The 20879-nt window shown below is 22.1% G+C and overlaps 1 protein-coding gene across 5 annotated transcripts; it reads left to right on the top strand.

Moving 5' to 3' along the window:
- Positions 1-206: 206 nt before the first annotated feature.
- Positions 207-19809, top strand: LOC122711429 (vacuolar protein sorting-associated protein 13). 5 transcript variants are annotated; one of them, XM_043930196.1, is made up of 60 exons: positions 207-768; positions 1588-1674; positions 1748-1945; positions 2045-2274; positions 2335-2470; positions 2573-2819; positions 2928-3162; positions 3247-3364; positions 3491-3737; positions 3812-4066; positions 4153-4252; positions 4324-4563; positions 4641-4824; positions 4926-5014; positions 5116-5248; positions 5309-5541; positions 5628-5765; positions 5845-5989; positions 6066-6283; positions 6363-6518; positions 6610-6744; positions 6808-6980; positions 7066-7358; positions 7438-7571; positions 7667-7955; positions 8091-8350; positions 8438-8560; positions 8647-8749; positions 8815-8961; positions 9092-9285; positions 9352-9489; positions 9586-9705; positions 9783-9962; positions 10047-10226; positions 10316-10477; positions 10550-10713; positions 10793-10910; positions 11163-11339; positions 12063-12287; positions 12356-12571; positions 13041-13082; positions 13460-13522; positions 14311-14514; positions 14591-14728; positions 14844-14990; positions 15063-15211; positions 15273-15384; positions 15458-15696; positions 15781-15943; positions 16027-16240; positions 16719-16897; positions 16975-17094; positions 17173-17294; positions 17387-17700; positions 18331-18452; positions 18528-18697; positions 18795-18909; positions 18987-19118; positions 19204-19368; positions 19473-19809. In XM_043930196.1, exons 1-60 carry the CDS (start codon positions 669-671, stop codon positions 19518-19520), a joined length of 9978 nt encoding a protein of 3325 aa, XP_043786131.1. In that variant the 5' UTR covers positions 207-668; the 3' UTR covers positions 19521-19809. The 5 variants fall into 5 exon arrangements, with proteins under 5 accessions (XP_043786131.1, XP_043786132.1, XP_043786134.1 ...); XM_043930197.1 differs by lacking the exon at positions 13460-13522; XM_043930199.1 differs by lacking the exon at positions 11163-11339 and having other exon boundaries at positions 19473-19808.
- Positions 19810-20879: the final 1070 nt, after the last annotated feature.

Raw genomic sequence — 20879 nt, 5'->3', positions numbered from 1 at the left:
AACGAGAGAACATTTATACGATCTTGTTATGTTAATAATAATTAACCATCATTTAAATAAAGTGAAGAAATAAGCATAATGTTTAAAACTAGAACTTAGTAATAAGATTAATAAAGATTTTTAACTAGACGTAAAGATATCGAATATTAATTATTAGTGCAAGTAACTAGAATATGAAGATAGAGTTGGTGAAATCAAATACATTGCAGATGGCATTGATAATGTCACATTTCTACACAATGTTGTCTTCTGAATTACAAAAAACTTAAAATTAGTTGGTAATTCGATATAAACCAGATTTCAATTTTAAAAAATTAGATTCAGTGCGTGACAGTGTATTATTTTAACAGAAATTCGAATTGTCTGACAATATAATAAATAGCAATAAATAAGTTTTGCAGTGATAATTATAGCAATTGAGATTACAAATTATTTTTTTTTATTTGTATGCTATTCGAATCCATTTCTACGCGGCATATACGAATTACTTAGAGATTAATTATTAAAGGTTATGCGGTATTTTTTTTATCGATCGATTTTACTTTTATGCGTCAATCATTCGTTATTTAATGTTGATGTAATGCACGAAAATTTATCGTAAATTCACATTGTCATTCATTTTTTCGTGTATTTTTAAATCTTTTATTTTCTCAAAATAAAAATTGAAAATGGTATTTGAATCAATCATTGCTGAACTTTTAAATAAAGTATTAGGGGAGTATATTCAAAATTTGGATCATACGCAATTAAAATTGAGTTTGTGGGGAGGTAAGCATTTAACTACAAATTGTTCTGAAAATACTATATATTTTATATATAATATATTTCAATTATAAAGAACATACTTCTAATTGAACTACAATTGATGTTCAAGAAAATTAAAAAAATAGACATAATAATGTATATTTGATAATATATAGTCTGATATTTTATAAATACATATATATATATATATATATATATATTATTAGTAAATCAATGTGACATCATATCTATTTATATTATAATTTTTTCAAGGAATTCTTTATCGTTTATGAAACATATATATAATACAATTATGAATAAAATATACATACATCAAAATGTATTCTATATATATTCTATATATATAAAACATAATAAAATTTACTTTAATAAAATTAAAACAAATAATTTATCTTTGCTATTTTATTGAAAAAAAAACTTTTTGTTGGATTTGTTGAATATTAATTATTTTTTAAGATTTCAAATATATAAACATTATGTACATAAAATTTTATTTTTTTATATTATATATGAATATAAATATTATTAATATAATAAAAATATATTTATACAATTATAATATTATATTTTTTCTTTTATAAATCTTATACCAAATCAAATTTTGCAATTTATTTTTATACATGTTATAATTCATATTGTTATAGTAGAAATTTATATAGTTAAAAATTATTAATTAGTAATAAATAAGAAATATAAAACTTTTATGATATTTTATTTTTATTATCTATTTATTATATTATATATATATATTTTTAAATAAAAATATATTCTTTATTTTTATAAAAGATATTCTATTTTTCTGAAAGACATTTTTCTTTTTAGGAGATGTAGTATTGACAGATTTATTAATAAAAGAAACTGCATTAGATGTATTGAATTTACCTATTAGATTGGAACATGGAAGATTAGGTTTGTAGATCAAGTATGCATATTTGTTTAATAATACAGAACTAATATAGTTTGTATTTCTATCTTTCTTCAGGGAAACTTATATTAAAGATACCATTTAAAGATATGTGGAATGGACAGATTGATGCTATAGTTGAAGAATTATATTTACTTATAGTACCCTCAAATCAAATTGCATATGATGCAGAAAAGGAAGAAAAAATGCAGCTTGAAGCAAAACGTGCAGCGCTTGCAAGGGTTGAGAAAAAAAAACAATTAGCAGATATTAAATGTAATAACATTTCATATTTGATGATTTAACATTAAATACATTTATGATTTTCAATTTTTCTTTTAAATAATTACAATTATTTTATTTATAAATTTTTAGCACAAGAGAAATTAGATGATTCAATGGTTGAAAAACTCATTGCTCGAATGATTAAGAATATCCATATTGAAATTAAAAAGATACATGTGAGATATGAAGATCATATTTCATTTAAAGATCATCCTTTTTCTGTTGGTTTTACATTGAATATATTTACTTTAGAAAGTTGTACTGATACTTGGGAAATAAATAATTTAAAGGATATGTATGCTATTCCACAAATTTATAAGGTAAATTATAAAACTTACTAAAAGAAATATTTTTTAAAATAAAAAATATTTTTCTTTTAGTTATGCACACTAGATGGTTTAGCAGTATATCTTAATACAACTATAGAACAATTTAGTCATGTACAATCAAAATATTCAGACCTATTTTATAGTGGAATTGCAACTATAGATTATAATCCACCTGGTTATCAATACTGTAAGAAAATATAATTTAAAACAATACAAAACTAATTAGTATTATATTTATTAATTCCTTTATTTAAATTTTATAAATTAAAAATTTTTTATAATTATTTAGTATTGGGTCCAATAAATGTCAATGCAAAATTAAAATTAAATCCAAAGCCAGAAACAGATGGAAGTAATTATAAAATTCCTAAAGTGTGGTTAGACATGGAAATGCAAAAATTGAGAGTAGGATTAGCAAAAAAACAATATCATACTCTTGTTCAGTTAGGAGAAGGTTTAGATCAAGCTCAAAAAGCTGCACCATATAGAAAGTATAGACCAAATTTAACATCATATAGAGGATATTATAAACAATGGTAATAAATTATTAATTTTTTGAAAAATAACTTTATATATTAAGTTATATAATAAGTATATATTATATAATAATTTATATTATAACTTATATAATAAATTATTTTTAGGTGGAAATTTGCATATATTTGTGTCTTAGAAGAAACAGTACGTAGAAAACGTAGAAATTGGGATTGGAATCATATGAAAAAACATCGAGATATGTGTCGCTCTTACGCTGAAGCATATAAAATGAAATTGACAACCAAGAAAATTCCACAGGAAATAGAAGAACTTCTTACTGAATGTGAAAAGAAATTAGATATTTTTAATTTAGTCATTATTAGGCAAAAGATTGAAATGGAAGTTAGTTGATGAAAATTTTTAATTGATAAAAATATATATTCTATATTTTAATTAATTAATAAATTTTTAATTTGTACTCTATAGGTAGAAAAACTAGTGGAAAAAGAAAAAACTTTAAAAGCAAAACGTGGTTGGTTTGGTTTTTTGTGGTCCAATACACAGATAGAGGAAACAGAAGAGTTAAATTCTGCAGCTGCTATAAGTAATAATTTAAATTCTGTTATATATTTTAAAATATTTATAATATAATATAATTTATATATTATATTATATTATAATTAATTATAATATAATTAATTTTTTTATTCTTATAAATGTGTTATTTTAGTGCGAAAATTTGAAGAAGCAATGACACCACAAGAGAAAGAAAAATTGTATCGAGCAATTGATTATCAAGAAAATGGTGTGCCAGTTCATTATCCTGAAACATATGAAATGATAGATACGCGATTTCTTTTATACGAGTTACAAATTATAATTTTAGATACAGATAAAGAGTATCCTTGTATTATGGATCTTCAATTACATAGTGTTGAAGCTTGCTTCAAATCAAGACCATCTGCTAATGCCATTTTGTATGTATGTTTTATTTTTATTATAAAAATTTTAATTTTAAAATTTTAACATTGTAATATTTAATTTTTTATAGAGTTACAGCATCAATTAATGAGATGAAATTATTAGGAACAAAACAAGATGATTATATTCCTTCACTTTTCAATTCACACCAGCATGGCACAGATAATGTTCTGATTTCTGTATCGTATGAAAAGAATCCTCTTGATAAATTATGTGGTGATCGTATCATAGTAAAATCGAAATCTGTAGATATTATTTATGATGCACAAACTGTAATAGAATTAATTAACTTATTTAAAGTACAAAATTCACCAACTTTGTACAAGTAAAAATATTATATTTTGTATTATTTTTATCATTAATTTTACTTTACTTACAAAATACTTCAATAATTAATTTTTCTACATTTAGTCTTCAAGCAGCTGCTGCAGAACAATTAGAAGGTTTAAAAGAAATGTCGGCTTTAGGTTTAGAACATGCTATTCAAAAACATTCGGTATTAGATATACAGGTAAAAATTAATTTTATAATATAATATATTCATTATAAAAGATAGAATTTAATTATATATTAATTTAATAGGTTAATATGCAAGCTTCTCAATTAATCATACCACATGATGGAAGATATAATAGCACAAAATCATTGTTAATTATTGATCTTGGTAGTTTACAAATACATTCTCTAGAAAAACCAAAAGATGTTAAGACACATGTAACTGTTAAACAATTAATTAGTATGGGTAAATCTGAAGAAGATGTGTTATTGCATCTTAGAGAACATAGTTATGACAAATTTGTTTTAAAGATAGTTGATTTTCAAGTATGTACTTTCAATATTTTAAATATAAAATGTATAAGTATAAAAATTTGGTATAAAAATTATATAATATTATATAGATATTAGTTTCATTGCCGGGTGAAGAGTGGCGCACAGTTTTATCAAACATAGATGATTCTATGACATTATTACTTCCAACAACACTTGAAATTCAATTTCACAAATGTTTAGTAACAGATGATCCTTTACTTCCAAAATTTAGGCTGATAGGACAATTACCATCGGTTGTTATTAATATAACAGGTATCTTTCAGAACAAAATATTTTTAAATTATTAATATTTTAATAACAATATAAATATAATCTTTTTTAATTTTTTTAAATCTTTTTTAATTTTTTTTTAGATATTCGTTTATTACAAGCTCTTTCTATTGCTCAGAGCATACCATTTCCAAAAGAAGAAGAACCAATAGAACTTTACAAATTATCTTTGGTATATTTTGTATTAAAAATTATAAATATAATTTTTATATTTACATTTATTAAATATTATTTTATTAAATACTATATTTTAATTATAAAATATTTTTTTAGAGTAAATCTGTTTCACAATTATCTTTGCTAAAAGATTTAACTACGACTATTGCTGAAAAAAAAAAAATAGAAGATTCTGTTGTGACTCCAATTAAACAAACAATTGATATGGAAATGAGATTTGAAATGAAAGGTAACATAATGTTTAATAAATAATTAAATACTTAATTAATAATTGCATTATTTACTATAGAATTTGCAATACAAGTTTCATCTCAAAAAGGCAATGAAATAATACCGTTTATGAAATTTGAAGTATTACAATTAGAAGCCGAAATGTTACAACGAACTTATGATAAGGAAATATTATTAAGATTAGGTGGAATTCAAATAAAACAACATTACAATCAAAGAGAAATATTTATGGTAAACACTCCTATGCTTTCTGGTAGAAATGAATATTTGATAACAGTGCAATATATAAATGTGAGTAAATAATTTTTTTAATTTATCAAGAAATAAATTATTCGTAAAATATAAATAAAATATAAATTAACATATTTATTTTTAAGGTAAATAAGCGATCTCCAGAATTTAAAACAAAACATGGATCTGTTCTTCAATTATTAAAATTAGAATTTACAACATTAGACATTTGGTTGCATCAAGAAGCTCTAATAAATCTTCTTCAATTTATATCATATATTCAGGTTTAATTCTCAATTTAACTTAATTTAAATTCAGTATATAGAGAAATTTAAATTTTATTCTTTTGTATTTAAATTGTAGGATCAAATGAATGCTATAGCAAATAGTAAACTTGAAAAAGAACCTTATATGCGTCCACGACTTACTCATTTGGTTTCCATTCAAGAAGAAACTACTACATTTTTGAGAGAACAAATTCACAAGCAAAGACTTAAATCAATGATGCGTAAGAACATTTCTATTATATTTCTCTATTTTTAAAATTTGAATTATAATTTATAATTATATACATACGGATTTAGGTCGTAGAAAAACAGTCATTGAGCATATAGATTTAAAAATACAAGCAAAAGTTGGAACTATCTGTATGAAGATAACTAGCGATTGTAGAGAAATTACTGCATTTTATATCGATGGTATCAGCGCCGGATATATAATGAAATCTTCACATTCACAAGCAAATGTTAATTTATCTTCTATTAATATTAAAGATCTTAATGTGGCATCAGCTTATAGAAATGTAAGTCAATTTTTCTATATACTTGGTATGAAATTAATATAGTTTATTAGAATATTAATTAATATAATTAATTATATAGATTGTATCTGTAACAGAAGATACCGAATCTTTACAAATTCAGGCTATAATTTACAATGTTGAACCATCAGAAATTGATAAAAATAATATGTCCATTACAGTTGTTATGGGTTGTTATCGTATTGTTTTCTTGAATATGTTTGTTACCAGTATAATGGTAAACAAAATCTTTATATATAATAATTAAGATATTTTAATTTAAATAATTAATAAATATTTAAATAATTAAAGTATATTTAATCTTTTAGAACTTTTTAAATAATTTTCAAGCAGCTCAACAAGCTATAAAAGAAGCATCAGCAGCAGCTGCAGAAGCCGCGAAGATAAACATTAAAGATGCTAGAAAAAGCGCAGCACGTATTGGACTTGCAATAAAAATTAAGGTATGTATAAAAATTTGAAATATTATAATTAAATATTAAATTTTTTAAATTATATAATAATAGGCTCCAGTTATATATGTACCAATGCATTCGACAAGTGACCATTGTTTAACATTAGATATGGGTAATCTTACTATATGTAATATTTTTAAGAAGTTAGAAACTACAAATGAAATTGGAGATTTTCCTATTATTGATGAAATGAGAATTGAATTACAAAATTTTAAGTTATCTCGGTAAGATTAATTATTTACAAAATATAACAACAATTATTAATTTTGATAATCGCAAATATTTAGTTATATATTATTTTTATAATAGGGTGAGATTGAATATAGAAAAATTTTTAGTTCAAAATGAAATATTGCTATTAGAACCAGTTAGTTTTACATTACTCATTAAACGTAATTTATCCACTGCTTGGTTTACCTCTATACCAGATATTGATATGTCTGGTAGATTAAATAAAATTAATATATTGATAAGTAAAGAAGATTATGCAACAGCAATGAAAGTATTAGAAAAAAATTTAGGCGAAACTGTTGAAGATAAAAAATTTATAGCAAGTGTTAATAAAAAAAAAGTTGAAATAGAAGTTTTACATCATCGACCTGGTAGATATGAATAATTTGTTTTATTTATAATTAATTAATGAACAAAATAATTATAAAGTAATTTTGTTTTTTTGAACAGATAAGTTTGTAACTATTGCAGAAGATTCAGAAGATACAGATTTACAAGAACAAGTACATATACACACAACAATTAAATTTGAATTTGTTATGGATAGTCTTGTAATTACTTTATTTACGGGAGGTTCAAAAACGGTAATTTCAATAATTATTTCGAAACCATTTTTTGATATTATTGCATATATATATATATGTATATATATATTATAAATTATCTAATTAAATTGTAGTTGCAATCACAAAATTCTCTACTTCATTTGCCAGAAAATGGCTTAGCTAAATTTTGTTTAACGCATTTTGCATTGAAAGGTCGAATATTTGCCGATGGATTAATGGCAACTTCGATTCTTCTTATGAATTGTACTTTAGATGACATTCGTCAAAGTAGACAAGGTTCATTTATTAGAATTATGGAGCGAATAACAACGGTATCTTCCATGAATAATATAGAAGAAGAATCAAAACCTGTTCGTAGTATGTTAGATATGACTATTAGACAAAGTTCAAATGATACATTTGGTAAGTTAAAAACATATATTTCTTGATTGATAAAAAATATATCTTTATTTTTTATTTAATATATCTTTATTAAATATTTTTATATATAAATTATTTCGTTTACTAAGCTTTATTTTAATTAAATTTTGTTTTCAGTTGATATTCGAGTATTTTCATTTAGTATAATTGTATCACTTGATTATTTAATGAAAATAAAAGATTTTTTCGCGATTGATAATTCATCAAATAAACCAGTAACTCAACATGTAAAAAGCTATAGCGAACCAATAGTTAAAAAAAAACAAATTGTATCACCAACTAAAAGAATGTTTACAATTAATATACATATCGAAAAGCCTGATATTATATTATTGGAAGACATGGATGATATAAATTCTAATTGCATAATACTAAATGTAATATTTACTCTCTATTTTTTCTTTTTTTTATTATAATATATGTTATATATTATTTCTTTTATCTAAATATTTTATTTTATATAGACTGAATTATTGTTAAAAGTACGTTTGATGGATGAACATCAAGTAATAACTGGCACCATAAAAGATTTGTCGATTTTAGCTGGTATATATAATCCTGTAAGAAGAAGTGATTGGATATATCAGGTAAAAATTTTCGTTTATATTTTATATTCTATTATTTATGTATAGTATTAATTTATAATTATAAAAAAAATATCTTAATTATAAAGGTCTTAAGACCATGTAGTATAAGTATAGCAGGTTCTACACCAGATGGAAAAGGACTTCATGTCGATATTTGTTGTACAGATATTCATTTATCAGTTTCGCCAGGTAATTCGATAAAATATTAACATACAATGTTTAATAAAATTACTAATTAAATTCGTCATTTATAGGTGTTATAGAAATATTGAATAAAGTAATTCATACTGTTACAAAAACGGAAATAAAAGATCAGGAAATTGTTATTACTGAGCAGAATTATGAAGGATTGTGGATTGTAACACCATTTGAAGAGAGTGATTTTTGGTTTTTAAAAACAGGTAAAATATACATATATAAATATATACATTTAATATAATATTAACTATATATACATATAATATTAACTATATATGTTATATTGTAAAATATATACATTATTTATTTAATATAATATTTTTTATTTTTTAGAAGTAGGAATAGAAGCTATAGAAGATTTTACATATTCTGATGATGAGGATATTATTTATAAACCACAATTAGCAATAATCTCTGCACCGACAATTCTATTCACATTGGAAGCAGGTGTTGGGAATAAAACATTACCAATGCTTTTACTTCATATCAGTTTTCAAAGTAATATTTATGATTGGAGCACGAAAACTGTAAGATATATTGATTTTAATAATGATTTTTCTTTTACTATTCATTAAAAAATTGCTTACTTTTAGATGAGTATAGAATATACAATGTCGGTAATTATGGCATATTATAATAGTCAGTTAGCATTATGGGAACCATTAATTGAACCAATAGAGAGGATCAAAAATGAAAAGCGAGTTTCAACACCATGGGAACTAAAAGTTAAAGTAATATATTTCAATTTTTGATGATTAAAATGTTATTATATTTTTTCTAATATTTTCATTGTTTTTATTTATATTTTATTTATTTTCGTTTTATAGATTCAGTTTAATGATATATCAGCGAATTCTAGAAGTATAAATGCAATTAGCCCTACATCAGATAGTGAAACAGAAGAATTTCATCAAACTCCTAAAATGTCTATTGATATTTTATCAACTGTAAGTTAATAAAATATTAATATTTTTTATTTTTTAATTATGTATTTTACATAAAATCTTATAATATTTTATAATAGGAAAATTTGGAAATAACTTTAACGAAAACGTGTCTCAATGTACTAAACCAACTTGGTAATGCATTTTCATCTGCCATGGAAGTTACTGGAAAAGTAATGACAAAAAGCGTGGCGCCATATGTATTGAAGAATGAAACTGGTTTAGCGATGATTTTAGATTTAGAGCGTAGTCACTTTAAGGTTTATTATTATTAAATTTTTTATATTTTTAATTTTAAAAATAATATTATAGGATAAAAAATATTTATAAATATATAATTTCAGGTTTTCAAAGATGGATTAAAATTTACAAGCAATAATACTGATTCATATATGGAAGTGATTCTTGAATCTGGTGCATCAGTAGAATTAGTTCCAAAAACTATGAAAACTATAATACCATTGCTTGAACAATTGAAAAGTGAAACAATTCAAGAAAGAAATGATGATAAATTTATTATTTCGGTAATATATTAAAAATATATTATGTAAATTTATGAATTTTTATTTTCCATATAATTAAAATAATATTGAGCTATTAATATTTCTTGAAGTTTAAAGAAATTCATGGAATCTTAGCAATACCCATTTTAAGAGCTGACAAAAGATTCTTTTCATTGAGATATCGAAAGGATAGTTCTGAAGAATGGGGTATTGTTTCCGACGTTGTAGTTGACGAAGGAAGTACTATTGTTACTCTTCGAAGTATTCTACAGGTAATATATATATGTCTTTTTTTTTAGCTTTAATAATTGTAAATAATTGTTTTATAGATGTATATATTTTAGGTGCACAATCATTTTAATCAACCGATATCTGTGTATTACATGACTAAACGTGGAAATGAAGTTGAATGTGTAGGAACAGTTGCTCCAGATAGTAAATTAAATCTTCCACTAGATGCTGTATATACTCCAACAAATGTTCATGGGTTATTTTTTAGTATTGAAGGGTATAATATATTTTTATACAAATTTTTATATTTTTTATACTTTTTTATACTTTTTTATAAATTTAATCTTTTTTTTTAGATATATGGTTTCAGAACAATTTATTTGGAAAGATCTACAAAAAACAATCAGTATGACAAAACTCTTGAAATGCGAAGCTAGAATAAGACAAGAAATTGTAGAACCATTTTATATAAAGGTAACAAAATTAAATATATTCATTTATTTGTATACACTTAGAAAATTTTTATATTTTATTTTTATTTTTCGAGATTTTACACTACGTAGTACGTGCAATTATTATTCACGATGTTTTCGATTATGTTTAATAGAGATACAATGAAACAGTATATTTAATTATCTTTTTTTTTTCTTGTGCTGTAATCAAACAAAATTTTGTTAAAAATTACATTATATACATGCTTTTATAAGCAGCAGTTTTTACTTTTAGATGTTTTTCGTGATGATTGTGGTTGGTAGTATTTTATATAATAACAACACTATTGGCTTATTATTGAATGCTATTAACTGGCGATCCGTATTCTCTCGTTTCATTGATTGCATCAAGCATCTTTGCTTGAAAAATTTATCCTCAGAGCACAAAAAATATCTGGAAACACCTATTCAGGTATTATCGTTTTCTTCTAAATTAGTTTGAGAACCAGTTACTATTTAGTATACATTGAATATCAACTAAATAAATATTTGTACAATCGATATTAGATAGTTAATAATTTTATGTGAATGTATTGTAATACAATAGGATGAGTTGGTTATTATGATACAGATCCTCTATATGTTTGACTGAAAATGATTATTGGCATGGTTTTAGTTACAATTATTAATTATGTTATATTAATATAATTACAATATAAAATACAATATAAAAAGGAAAGCAAGCAATTTTTATATTAAGTTAAGTTCTTTTTAATAATCTTGACAATTTTCATTTTTAATTAGATTTCATTTAAATTAGAAAAGAAAGTAATTGATTTATTTTATAGGAGTATTTTTTATTTATTCGTAGTATTTATTTTATTATTTTAGCATTTATTATTTTATTTATTTTAATAATAAAATTTTTTTATTCTGCATAAAATGTTCAAATACTTATATGTTCAATAGTTCAAATAATAAAAATTTATATTAGCATTTGATACAATATGTTCATTGCACGTTTTTTTATGTTTTATTCGTGTTATAGAACGTATTTTTATGCTTAAATATTGAAAGTGTTGTTTATTATTTAGACAATAGTATGAAGAATGGTAGAATAACAGAGTAGAAAAATAATTTCTACATGTAAATTTATATATTTATATATTTTAATAATACATTATAATATTTACAGGTTGTTGGTGAAATAGAACAAGTTTACTTTGAAAATACTTCTCGATATACTATGGCAAGTACCATTTATAATGTTCATTTATACCCATCTATATATTTGAAGAATTTTCTACCTATCAATATTATTATAAATTTACCTGGATCTGTACAAGAGAAACTTTTAGAAGCTGGTACATCTTATCAAATTCCTACGATTGATCCTGGGAAATCTTGTATAATCATAAAAGTAAGTAAATTTCATGATTCTCGTATTTACATTTTAATAATTACTTAATTATAATTATATAATTACAGCTACCGAATTATTTAGAAAAAGATTGGTCATGTAAAGGCGAAATATTAGCGAATCCACCAGAATTTTCTGTTTGGTCTTTTGAATCTTTTGATAGTGCACAAAAAGTTATAATGGATTTAGGAATGCATACATCATATGATCATGGTTCTATTATTATGGCATTATATTGTCCATTTTGGATGTTGAATAAAACAGGCTTAATGTTGTCTTATCGTGTAAGTTTCATCAACATAATTTCATTTTTAAAAATTATCTAATAAATAATTTTATTTAGTTATTTATTTATTTATATTTATAAATATTGCTTATATTTTATTTTGGCATTTTTATTTTTTTGATGAAAATAAATTTTTTAATAAATTATATTATTACTTATTATTTAAAGAATAGATTTGATTAATTATAAATTTATGATATATTTTTTATTTTAAAAATTTTTTATCTGAAATAAAATCTTCTAAAATTAAATAAAACTGTTAATTCTATAGTATTATAACAAAGTATTTTAATATATTACAAATGATTTTTTGTTGTATTAAGCATGTAACTAATTTCTATATAATGCTTGATTTATATTTTGTGCCATTTGTAATTGCTATGTTAGATTACACATGCTGGAAGTAGTATAATGTTGCAAATTTTTAATCTTCTGTGATCATATCTTATTCATACATTATTTTACAGAAATCAAGTAAGGGTGGCAAAGAACACTCAAGTCCAATCAAGGTAGTGATTTCATGTTACAGTATTTTTCATGCTTTGGACATAATATTAATTATATAATTTTTATCATGTAATGGTGGCTGTATTTCTCGATGTATAAAATTTATTTCAAAATTTCAGAATTATGTTAACAAAAGTATTCTTAAATTCAGTTGGAATTTCTTAATTTTTTTGTTTTATTTAAATTAATTATATTTATTTAATGTAATGAAATATTAGCATGTGCAAAATTTTAAAAATAGCTTTTCAATTTAAACTTTTATTTATATACATAACTCTTATGGATATAAATATTAAAAAATTATTTCATATATAATCTAAAAAAAAAAAGCTAATTTCTTTGTTAACGAAATGAAAATATATAAGAAGATATCTTTCAGAATTTGGTTTGTGTGAAAACTCATCAACCACGTATAGAATACAGGATGAAGAAAGCACGTTCGGTGATATATTGATTTTATTTTATATTGATAATGATTTAATTTTGCAAATTGTGAAAGAATTATAAAAAAAAAAAATGTGCATTATTTTATTTAACTAACTGTATCTGTGTCTATATATTAAATCTTTTATATTTTTCTACATATTATTATCAATGCTTTTTTTAACAGCATATTGCTAATTTTTCTTTTTCTACTAAAAAATATAATTACTCATTAATAATGAATGGCATATACACTTCAAAAAATTAACCAAAAAAATATATTCAGCTCCATTCATGTTTAATTCTTTTTATTAGTTGGCTTTTTGTGGCATTATTGTAATTTTGCAACATTACGCATACTTTTTCATGCTATAAATAAGATATTATTGCTTATATATATATGTATATTTGTTACTAAATGTGTAGAAAGTAGTGATTGATATGAAATTAAATAATATTTATAGAAATAACATAACAATTTGATATCATAGAAAATTAATTATTTGTACATTAATTCAATGAATTTTTATAAATTTATCAAAAGAACTTATAATATGAAGAGAAAATCGTAAAATGTAAAAATTTAGATTTTGTTTATTATAATAAATAAACAAAATTATAAAATAAAATTACTGATTGTAATTAAAATAGTTTATTGTAATTTGTCACATAATGATGTAATCTGACATAATAACATAAATATATTGAAAAATGCAATTAATTGCATTTTTTGTGCACAATGTATTTAGATTATTGAAATATAATATTAATGTTGACACAGAAATTTAATCATACATATATTTTCAGAGTGGAGAAGATTATCTAAATGTATTATATCATCCAGAGAATTTTAAGGGACCAATATTGTTCTCATTTCGCTCTAAAGTATTCTTTGGTAAAAAGAAGGCAATGATTAGAGTGGAAGATGGTGAATGGTCTGATAAATTTCCTATAGATGTTGCAGGAAGTGATGGAGTAGTTATTTGTAAATATAATGGTCTAACATACCAAGTCCGTATTATTTTCCATTTTTCTTATAATTTCATTATTTACTCATTTTATATTAATATTTTTTTATAAATTACAGATTGGAGTTCATAATCAGTTAACTTATAATTCTTTAACAAAACAGATTACATTTACACCATATTATGTATTGATAAATAATTCTGATTATCTTATTGAATGTCAAGAAGGTAATAGACCAGCTGATCCTATGATTAAGGTAATAAATTATTATTAATTATATTTTAATGTTAATTATATTTTATATGATATATTTTACCTAAATATAATTTTTTATTATTTATTTTATTATTATTTATTATTATTATTTATAGGTTCCTCCTAGAGAATGTACAGCTTTTTGGCCTCGTTCTGATCATGAGCAAAAACTTTTAAAGGCTAGAATTGCAGGTGACCTCGAAAAAACTGTATCATTTATTTATACAGAAAGTCACACAACTTTATTGAAATTAAATAATAAGGTTTGATAATTTTACTTTTTTTTAATAAATAATTTATATATTTCTATTGTTTGTAATTTTTATTGTTTACAGTATGGAGGAATCAATGTAGATATACAAATAAGCGAAGGCGGAATTTACATTTCCTTATCTGTTTATAATCATGGAAATGCTCCAGCTTTAATTATTAATCATACTCCACATACTATCAATTTCTGGGAAAAAGGTTCACTAAATATCAGGTACAATCAATTATTTAAAAAAATTATTGTTATTAATGTTATAATATAAATTATTTCACAGATCTATACAAACATATAATAAAATGTTTTATACTTGGGAAAATCCTGCAGGACCGCGAAAATTGATTTGGGAAGATGGAAATAAAAAAGAAATTGAAGAAACTCTTCGAAAAGTAAATATCTAGTATTTAATTAAATTTATTAATTTTTTTCTAATTTAATAATGTTAAAAAATCCATTTTTTAGGATACATTAGGAATTTTTCATTTGCCAGATTTGGAAGAACAAATATTTTATGTATCATTTTTAGATGGTACACAACGAGTATTATTATTTACATCAAATATGAAAATTGCCGAAGATTGTCAACTATCTGATGATTTTGAAGTTATAGAACAGGAAGTATCAATAAATATTCACGGAATTGGTCTTTCACTTGTTAATAATATCACAAGATCTGAATTATTATATATGTGTATTGCTAGGTACATTATTAATATAAATATTTGTGATAATTTATATTTTTATAACAATTTATTGTCATGTTTTTTATTATTATTATCTTTTAGTTCTGGAATTATATGGGAAATCCGTAAATCTATTAATCATCGATGGCGTAGTCTTAGCACAAGGGAAGTAAATCTTATAGAAGAAGGCTATCAAAAATATATGCGCGAATTACAAATAGGAAAAGATCCGATGCAAAAAGTGATACTTGAACCAAAATTAGAAGTAATAGAAATAATAATTTTATTTTTAATTTTATAATACGTATATTTTTTTATTTTCTATTCTCAAATTAATTTCACTTTCAGGTTGATTATTTAAATATGGAAATGTTGAAACCAAATCGTCGTTATCTACGAAGAACTTTCCAAACTGGTTTATGGTTGCAATACCGTACTTCAGTACATCAAGTGCAGTTACATGCAAAAATTAATAGACTGCAAATTGATAATCAACTTGCAGATTGTATTTTCCCAGTTATATTGGCTCCAGTTCCACCTCCAAAGAGTGTTACGAATGCTGGTAAATTTTTATATTTAATCATTCATAAAAAATGAAAATATAAATGAAAATATATAAATTATGTATATATATATATATATATAATTATACATATACATATATAAAGATATAAGAGAATATTAATATATTCATGATAAAATATATTTTTATATATATCTCAATTCTAGAGATTAAAACAGATGCAAAAATTATCGATTAAAATTTACTTAGTAAATTATAAGCAATTCAAATTTGCATTTAATAAAACAAAATGCAAATAGATTAAGACAATTTTCGATCAATCTCCATCATATCGACACCTCATTTAATCTAATGTGAATTTAAATTCCTTATAATCATAAAAATTAATTAATATTTTTATATATCACTTTTATTTTTTATTTTAATTTAGAATCTAGTCTTTCTAAAAGTATAAATGAATATATAAGATATAAATATATATGTATGTATGAATACATGTTAAATTATTTTTTAACAGTTGAAATGAAACCATTTGCTGAACTTAGTATGATTAAACGATTACTTGTACACAGTAATGTACAGCAATTCCGATATTTTAAAGTTCTTATACAAGAATTTCATGTGAAAGTAGATATTGTATTTATTAATGCGATTATGGGATTACTTGAAACAAATGAAATGAATGATGTAGAAGAAGTGAGTTTTATTAATAGATAATATGAATAATATATAAAATTCTAAAATATTATAATAATTGTCTTTTTGTAATTTAGAACAAACTATTCAAATTAGATGTAAAACTTGTTGATGAACCTTTAATGTATCACGTCAGATTAATTACTACAGCCGAACAGAAGAATTTCTTCGATCTTCTTCATTTTTCTCCATTAAAGGTTTCTTTTTGTAATTTAAATTAATCATAATTATATTTTATTGATATTATATTTTTATAATTATTATAATTTTTTCAGATTCATATAAGTTTTTCAATGACTGGTGGTAATAGCGGGCCTTCTGCAATGCCTCATGTATTAAATGTATTATTACAAGGAATAGGAGTTACATTAACAGATATTCATGATATTGTCTTCAAGTAATTGTATTCAAAATTAAATTTGTATTAATAAAATTTTAATTCTGTATTAGTATAAACCATATATAAATAAATATTTTTTATTTTTACAGATTAGCATATTTTGAAAGAGAATATATTTTTATGACTCATAAACAACTCATTCATGAAGCAACATTACATTATGTGGGACAAGCAATTAAGCAAGCTTATGTTCTTGTTTTGGGACTTGATGTAATAGGAAATCCATATGGTCTTGTAGTGGGTACCATGAAAGGCATTGAAGATTTATTCTATGAACCTTTCCATGGTGCCATTCAAGGGCCTGGAGAATTTGCAGAGGGTTTGATTCTTGGTGTAAGAAGCATGGTAGGTCATACTGTTGGAGGAATGGCAGGAGCCGTTTCTAAAATAACTGGAGCTATGGGTATGTTTTAGAAATTCTAGTTTTGAAAGTATATTAAAATACATGTGTATGTGAAATATACATTAATCAATCGCATAATCAAACTTAATAGCGTGTTTTTTTTTTTCTCTTCTTTATGTAATATTATTTTGCTTGCCTATAACATTATAATTATCTTTCCGCAAGTTTTACGTTTTTATTAAAAAGTCGAAGCTTCAATTTCTTAATATGAATTATAAAATAAAAAATATTATATTATTATACATGTATAATAATTTGTAATATCTCATATATGTGTATTATTAATTATATGTATTAATATATATTTTTATATTAATTATATATATGTATGTTATATATATGTAATAGAAATATATGGTTATAAATATATGTATATATATACATATATTATTACAATACATATTATTTATATTATAATTGAATTGAAATACAATTTTATTTATTATACATGTATTTAAATACATGTAAATTAAAAACTTTTAGTATATTTATAATTTGATTATAATTTTATAATTTTTATATAAAAAAATTTTATAATTTTATAATTTTATAATTTTATATTTATAATTGAATTCTTATTTTATTCTAAATATTATTATATTTTTTTAAATATTACATTATTTATCATAGGCAAAGGTATAGCTGCTTTAACATTTGATAAAGATTATCAAAGAAAACGACAAGAACAGCTTAACATACAACCAGCTACTTTACAAGAAGGTCTTGCTCGTAGTGGAAAAGGTTTGGTAATGGTAAGTGAAAATCAGAAATAGAAATTAGTATAATTGAAAAAAAATTGTAATGAAAAATGAATATATGATTTTTAGGGTGTTTTTGATGGTGTAACTGGTGTTGTAATGAAACCCATATCAGGTGCCAAAGAAGAAGGTGTGGAAGGATTCTTTAAAGGATTTGGAAAAGGAATGGTTGGTCTTGTTACTAGACCAACTGCTGGAGTTATAGATTTTGCTAGTGGTTCATTTGATGCAGTGAAACGGTATAAAAAATAATATTTATGAAATCATATAAATAATTCATCATATAATTTCCAAGTATAAAAATAATTTAAATTATTCATATTAATTATTTTTCAGTGCAACTGAATTGAATGAAGAAGTAAAGAAAGTAAGGCCATGTAGATTTTTACAACCTGATAATTTAGTTAGACCATATATTAGAGAGCATGCTGAAGGACATAAAATTTTAACTGTAAGTATTTAATATTTTTTTCTTATCTAATATTTCTTAATATTTAAATATTGTAATATGAAAATGTTTCTTAATAGGAATTAGAAAAAGGAAAATATTCAAATACTGATATTTATTTTTATCATTTATACATTAATAGAGATGTATTATTGCTTACTGATAAGAGAATAGCATATTTAGAGCATAGTGACTTATTCGGTGGATGGCGGGTCTGTATTTTTTTTAAATATTATATTTTTGTAAATTAAATATAAAATATTTAAAAAAGTAAATATTTTACTGTTTTTCATACAGGTACATTGGACTCACACGTGGCAAGAAATAAGCGAATTACCGAAATTAGTGGATAAAGGTGTTCAGATATTTATTAAAGATACTAGTAAAAAAAAAAAATTAGGCTTATTTGGTAATGCAGATCAATCAAAAATAATTTTAATACCTGATTATAATATAAGACAAGTAAGTCACGTAATTGAAAAATTAGTACATATTTTTATATTTAAAAAATATAATCTTTTAATTATTTAAAAAAATAAGTAATATTTTTTTTATAAATTTTTCAGCTTCTATGTAACAAAATACAACAGCAAATTAATCAATGCGGATTATAATATCAGAAAGTCATAATGATATATGATATATGCAATATATATAATATTTAAATATAATTAATTAATTAAACTGATAGTGCCTAGGCTTCATAAATTTTCATTAGCTTTTCAAGCTGAATTTCATAAATTCTATATATTCATATATATTATAAAAAAGATTTTTACATATGCTATTTACAAGACTGATATTTAATCAGAATCAGCTAACAGCAAATAGAAATCAATATTATTTTATATTTATTACAATCTAATTTTCAGTTTAATTTTATTATTTTTTATGATTATCATTATTTTTTAGTAAAATATTTCACTTTATAATTCTGTATGTTAATAACATTAAAAAAACTTCTAATGCTTTTAATTAATGATGATAACTGACATATTTAATATTGTACGAAATAATCATTATAGTATTTATCATTGTTCTTAAATACATTATTACATCAAATAATATAATTTACTTTAAAATAATATTTAAAATATATCTAAAATAAACAAAATACATGTAAAAATACTTGAAAATCAAAACAAAATCTTTCTATCTTATTAATTTGAAACTTATTTATATATAAATATATTATATTTATATATAAATATATATAAATATAAAACTTAAGCTGATATTTAAATGTCATGTTACATTTTGTGTAAAAATATATGCAAATTTATTTCACGATTAAAATATTTTAATTTCATATCTTGTAAAATTCTTTCTTATTTAATATTAGTAAAAATTCTAAAAATAGATTGCCATTATAAGACAATACCATATTTTTGTATTGTTTAATAATAAGTTAAAAATTTATTATATATATATTATATATTACATATATAAATAGAAATTTAAGCGCACATTGTATATTGAAGGAATTTCTATGTACCTGTAACTATGTTATCATATATGCAGAATGTTTCTAATCACGCATAATTTTTTAATTATATAAAAATTATATAAAAATTTTTTTTTTAAATATATATTATATTATTAAATATATATTATTAAAATTTTATATGCATGTAAAATATTTTTCATGTTGTTAATACTTTCAATATAGTGATAATATTTATATTATTTTTTATTTCAATTATAGATATATTATACGGAATTATACTATTTAATCAATTATGACAATTAATCTGGATTGTTATATATTTTTAGAAACACTCTGTATGTTCGTAAATAGTACACAATTTTTATTAAAATTGTTCTGCTAAATAATATATTGTTTATTAGAGAAGAAAGAGAAAAAAGCAAAATTTAAAATAATAAATAATAAAGCAAAGTCTAAAAATAATATACTGTTTTCCAGAACTTATAAGAAATGTATTATTGTATAATTATAATTATAATATGTAGTT

Source organism: Apis laboriosa, unplaced genomic scaffold (assembly GCF_014066325.1).
Source record: "Apis laboriosa isolate Shangri-la unplaced genomic scaffold, ASM1406632v1 scaffold170_cov151, whole genome shotgun sequence".
Taxonomy (NCBI): domain Eukaryota; kingdom Metazoa; phylum Arthropoda; class Insecta; order Hymenoptera; family Apidae; genus Apis; species Apis laboriosa.
This window is presented reverse-complemented; position numbering and strand designations above follow the sequence as displayed.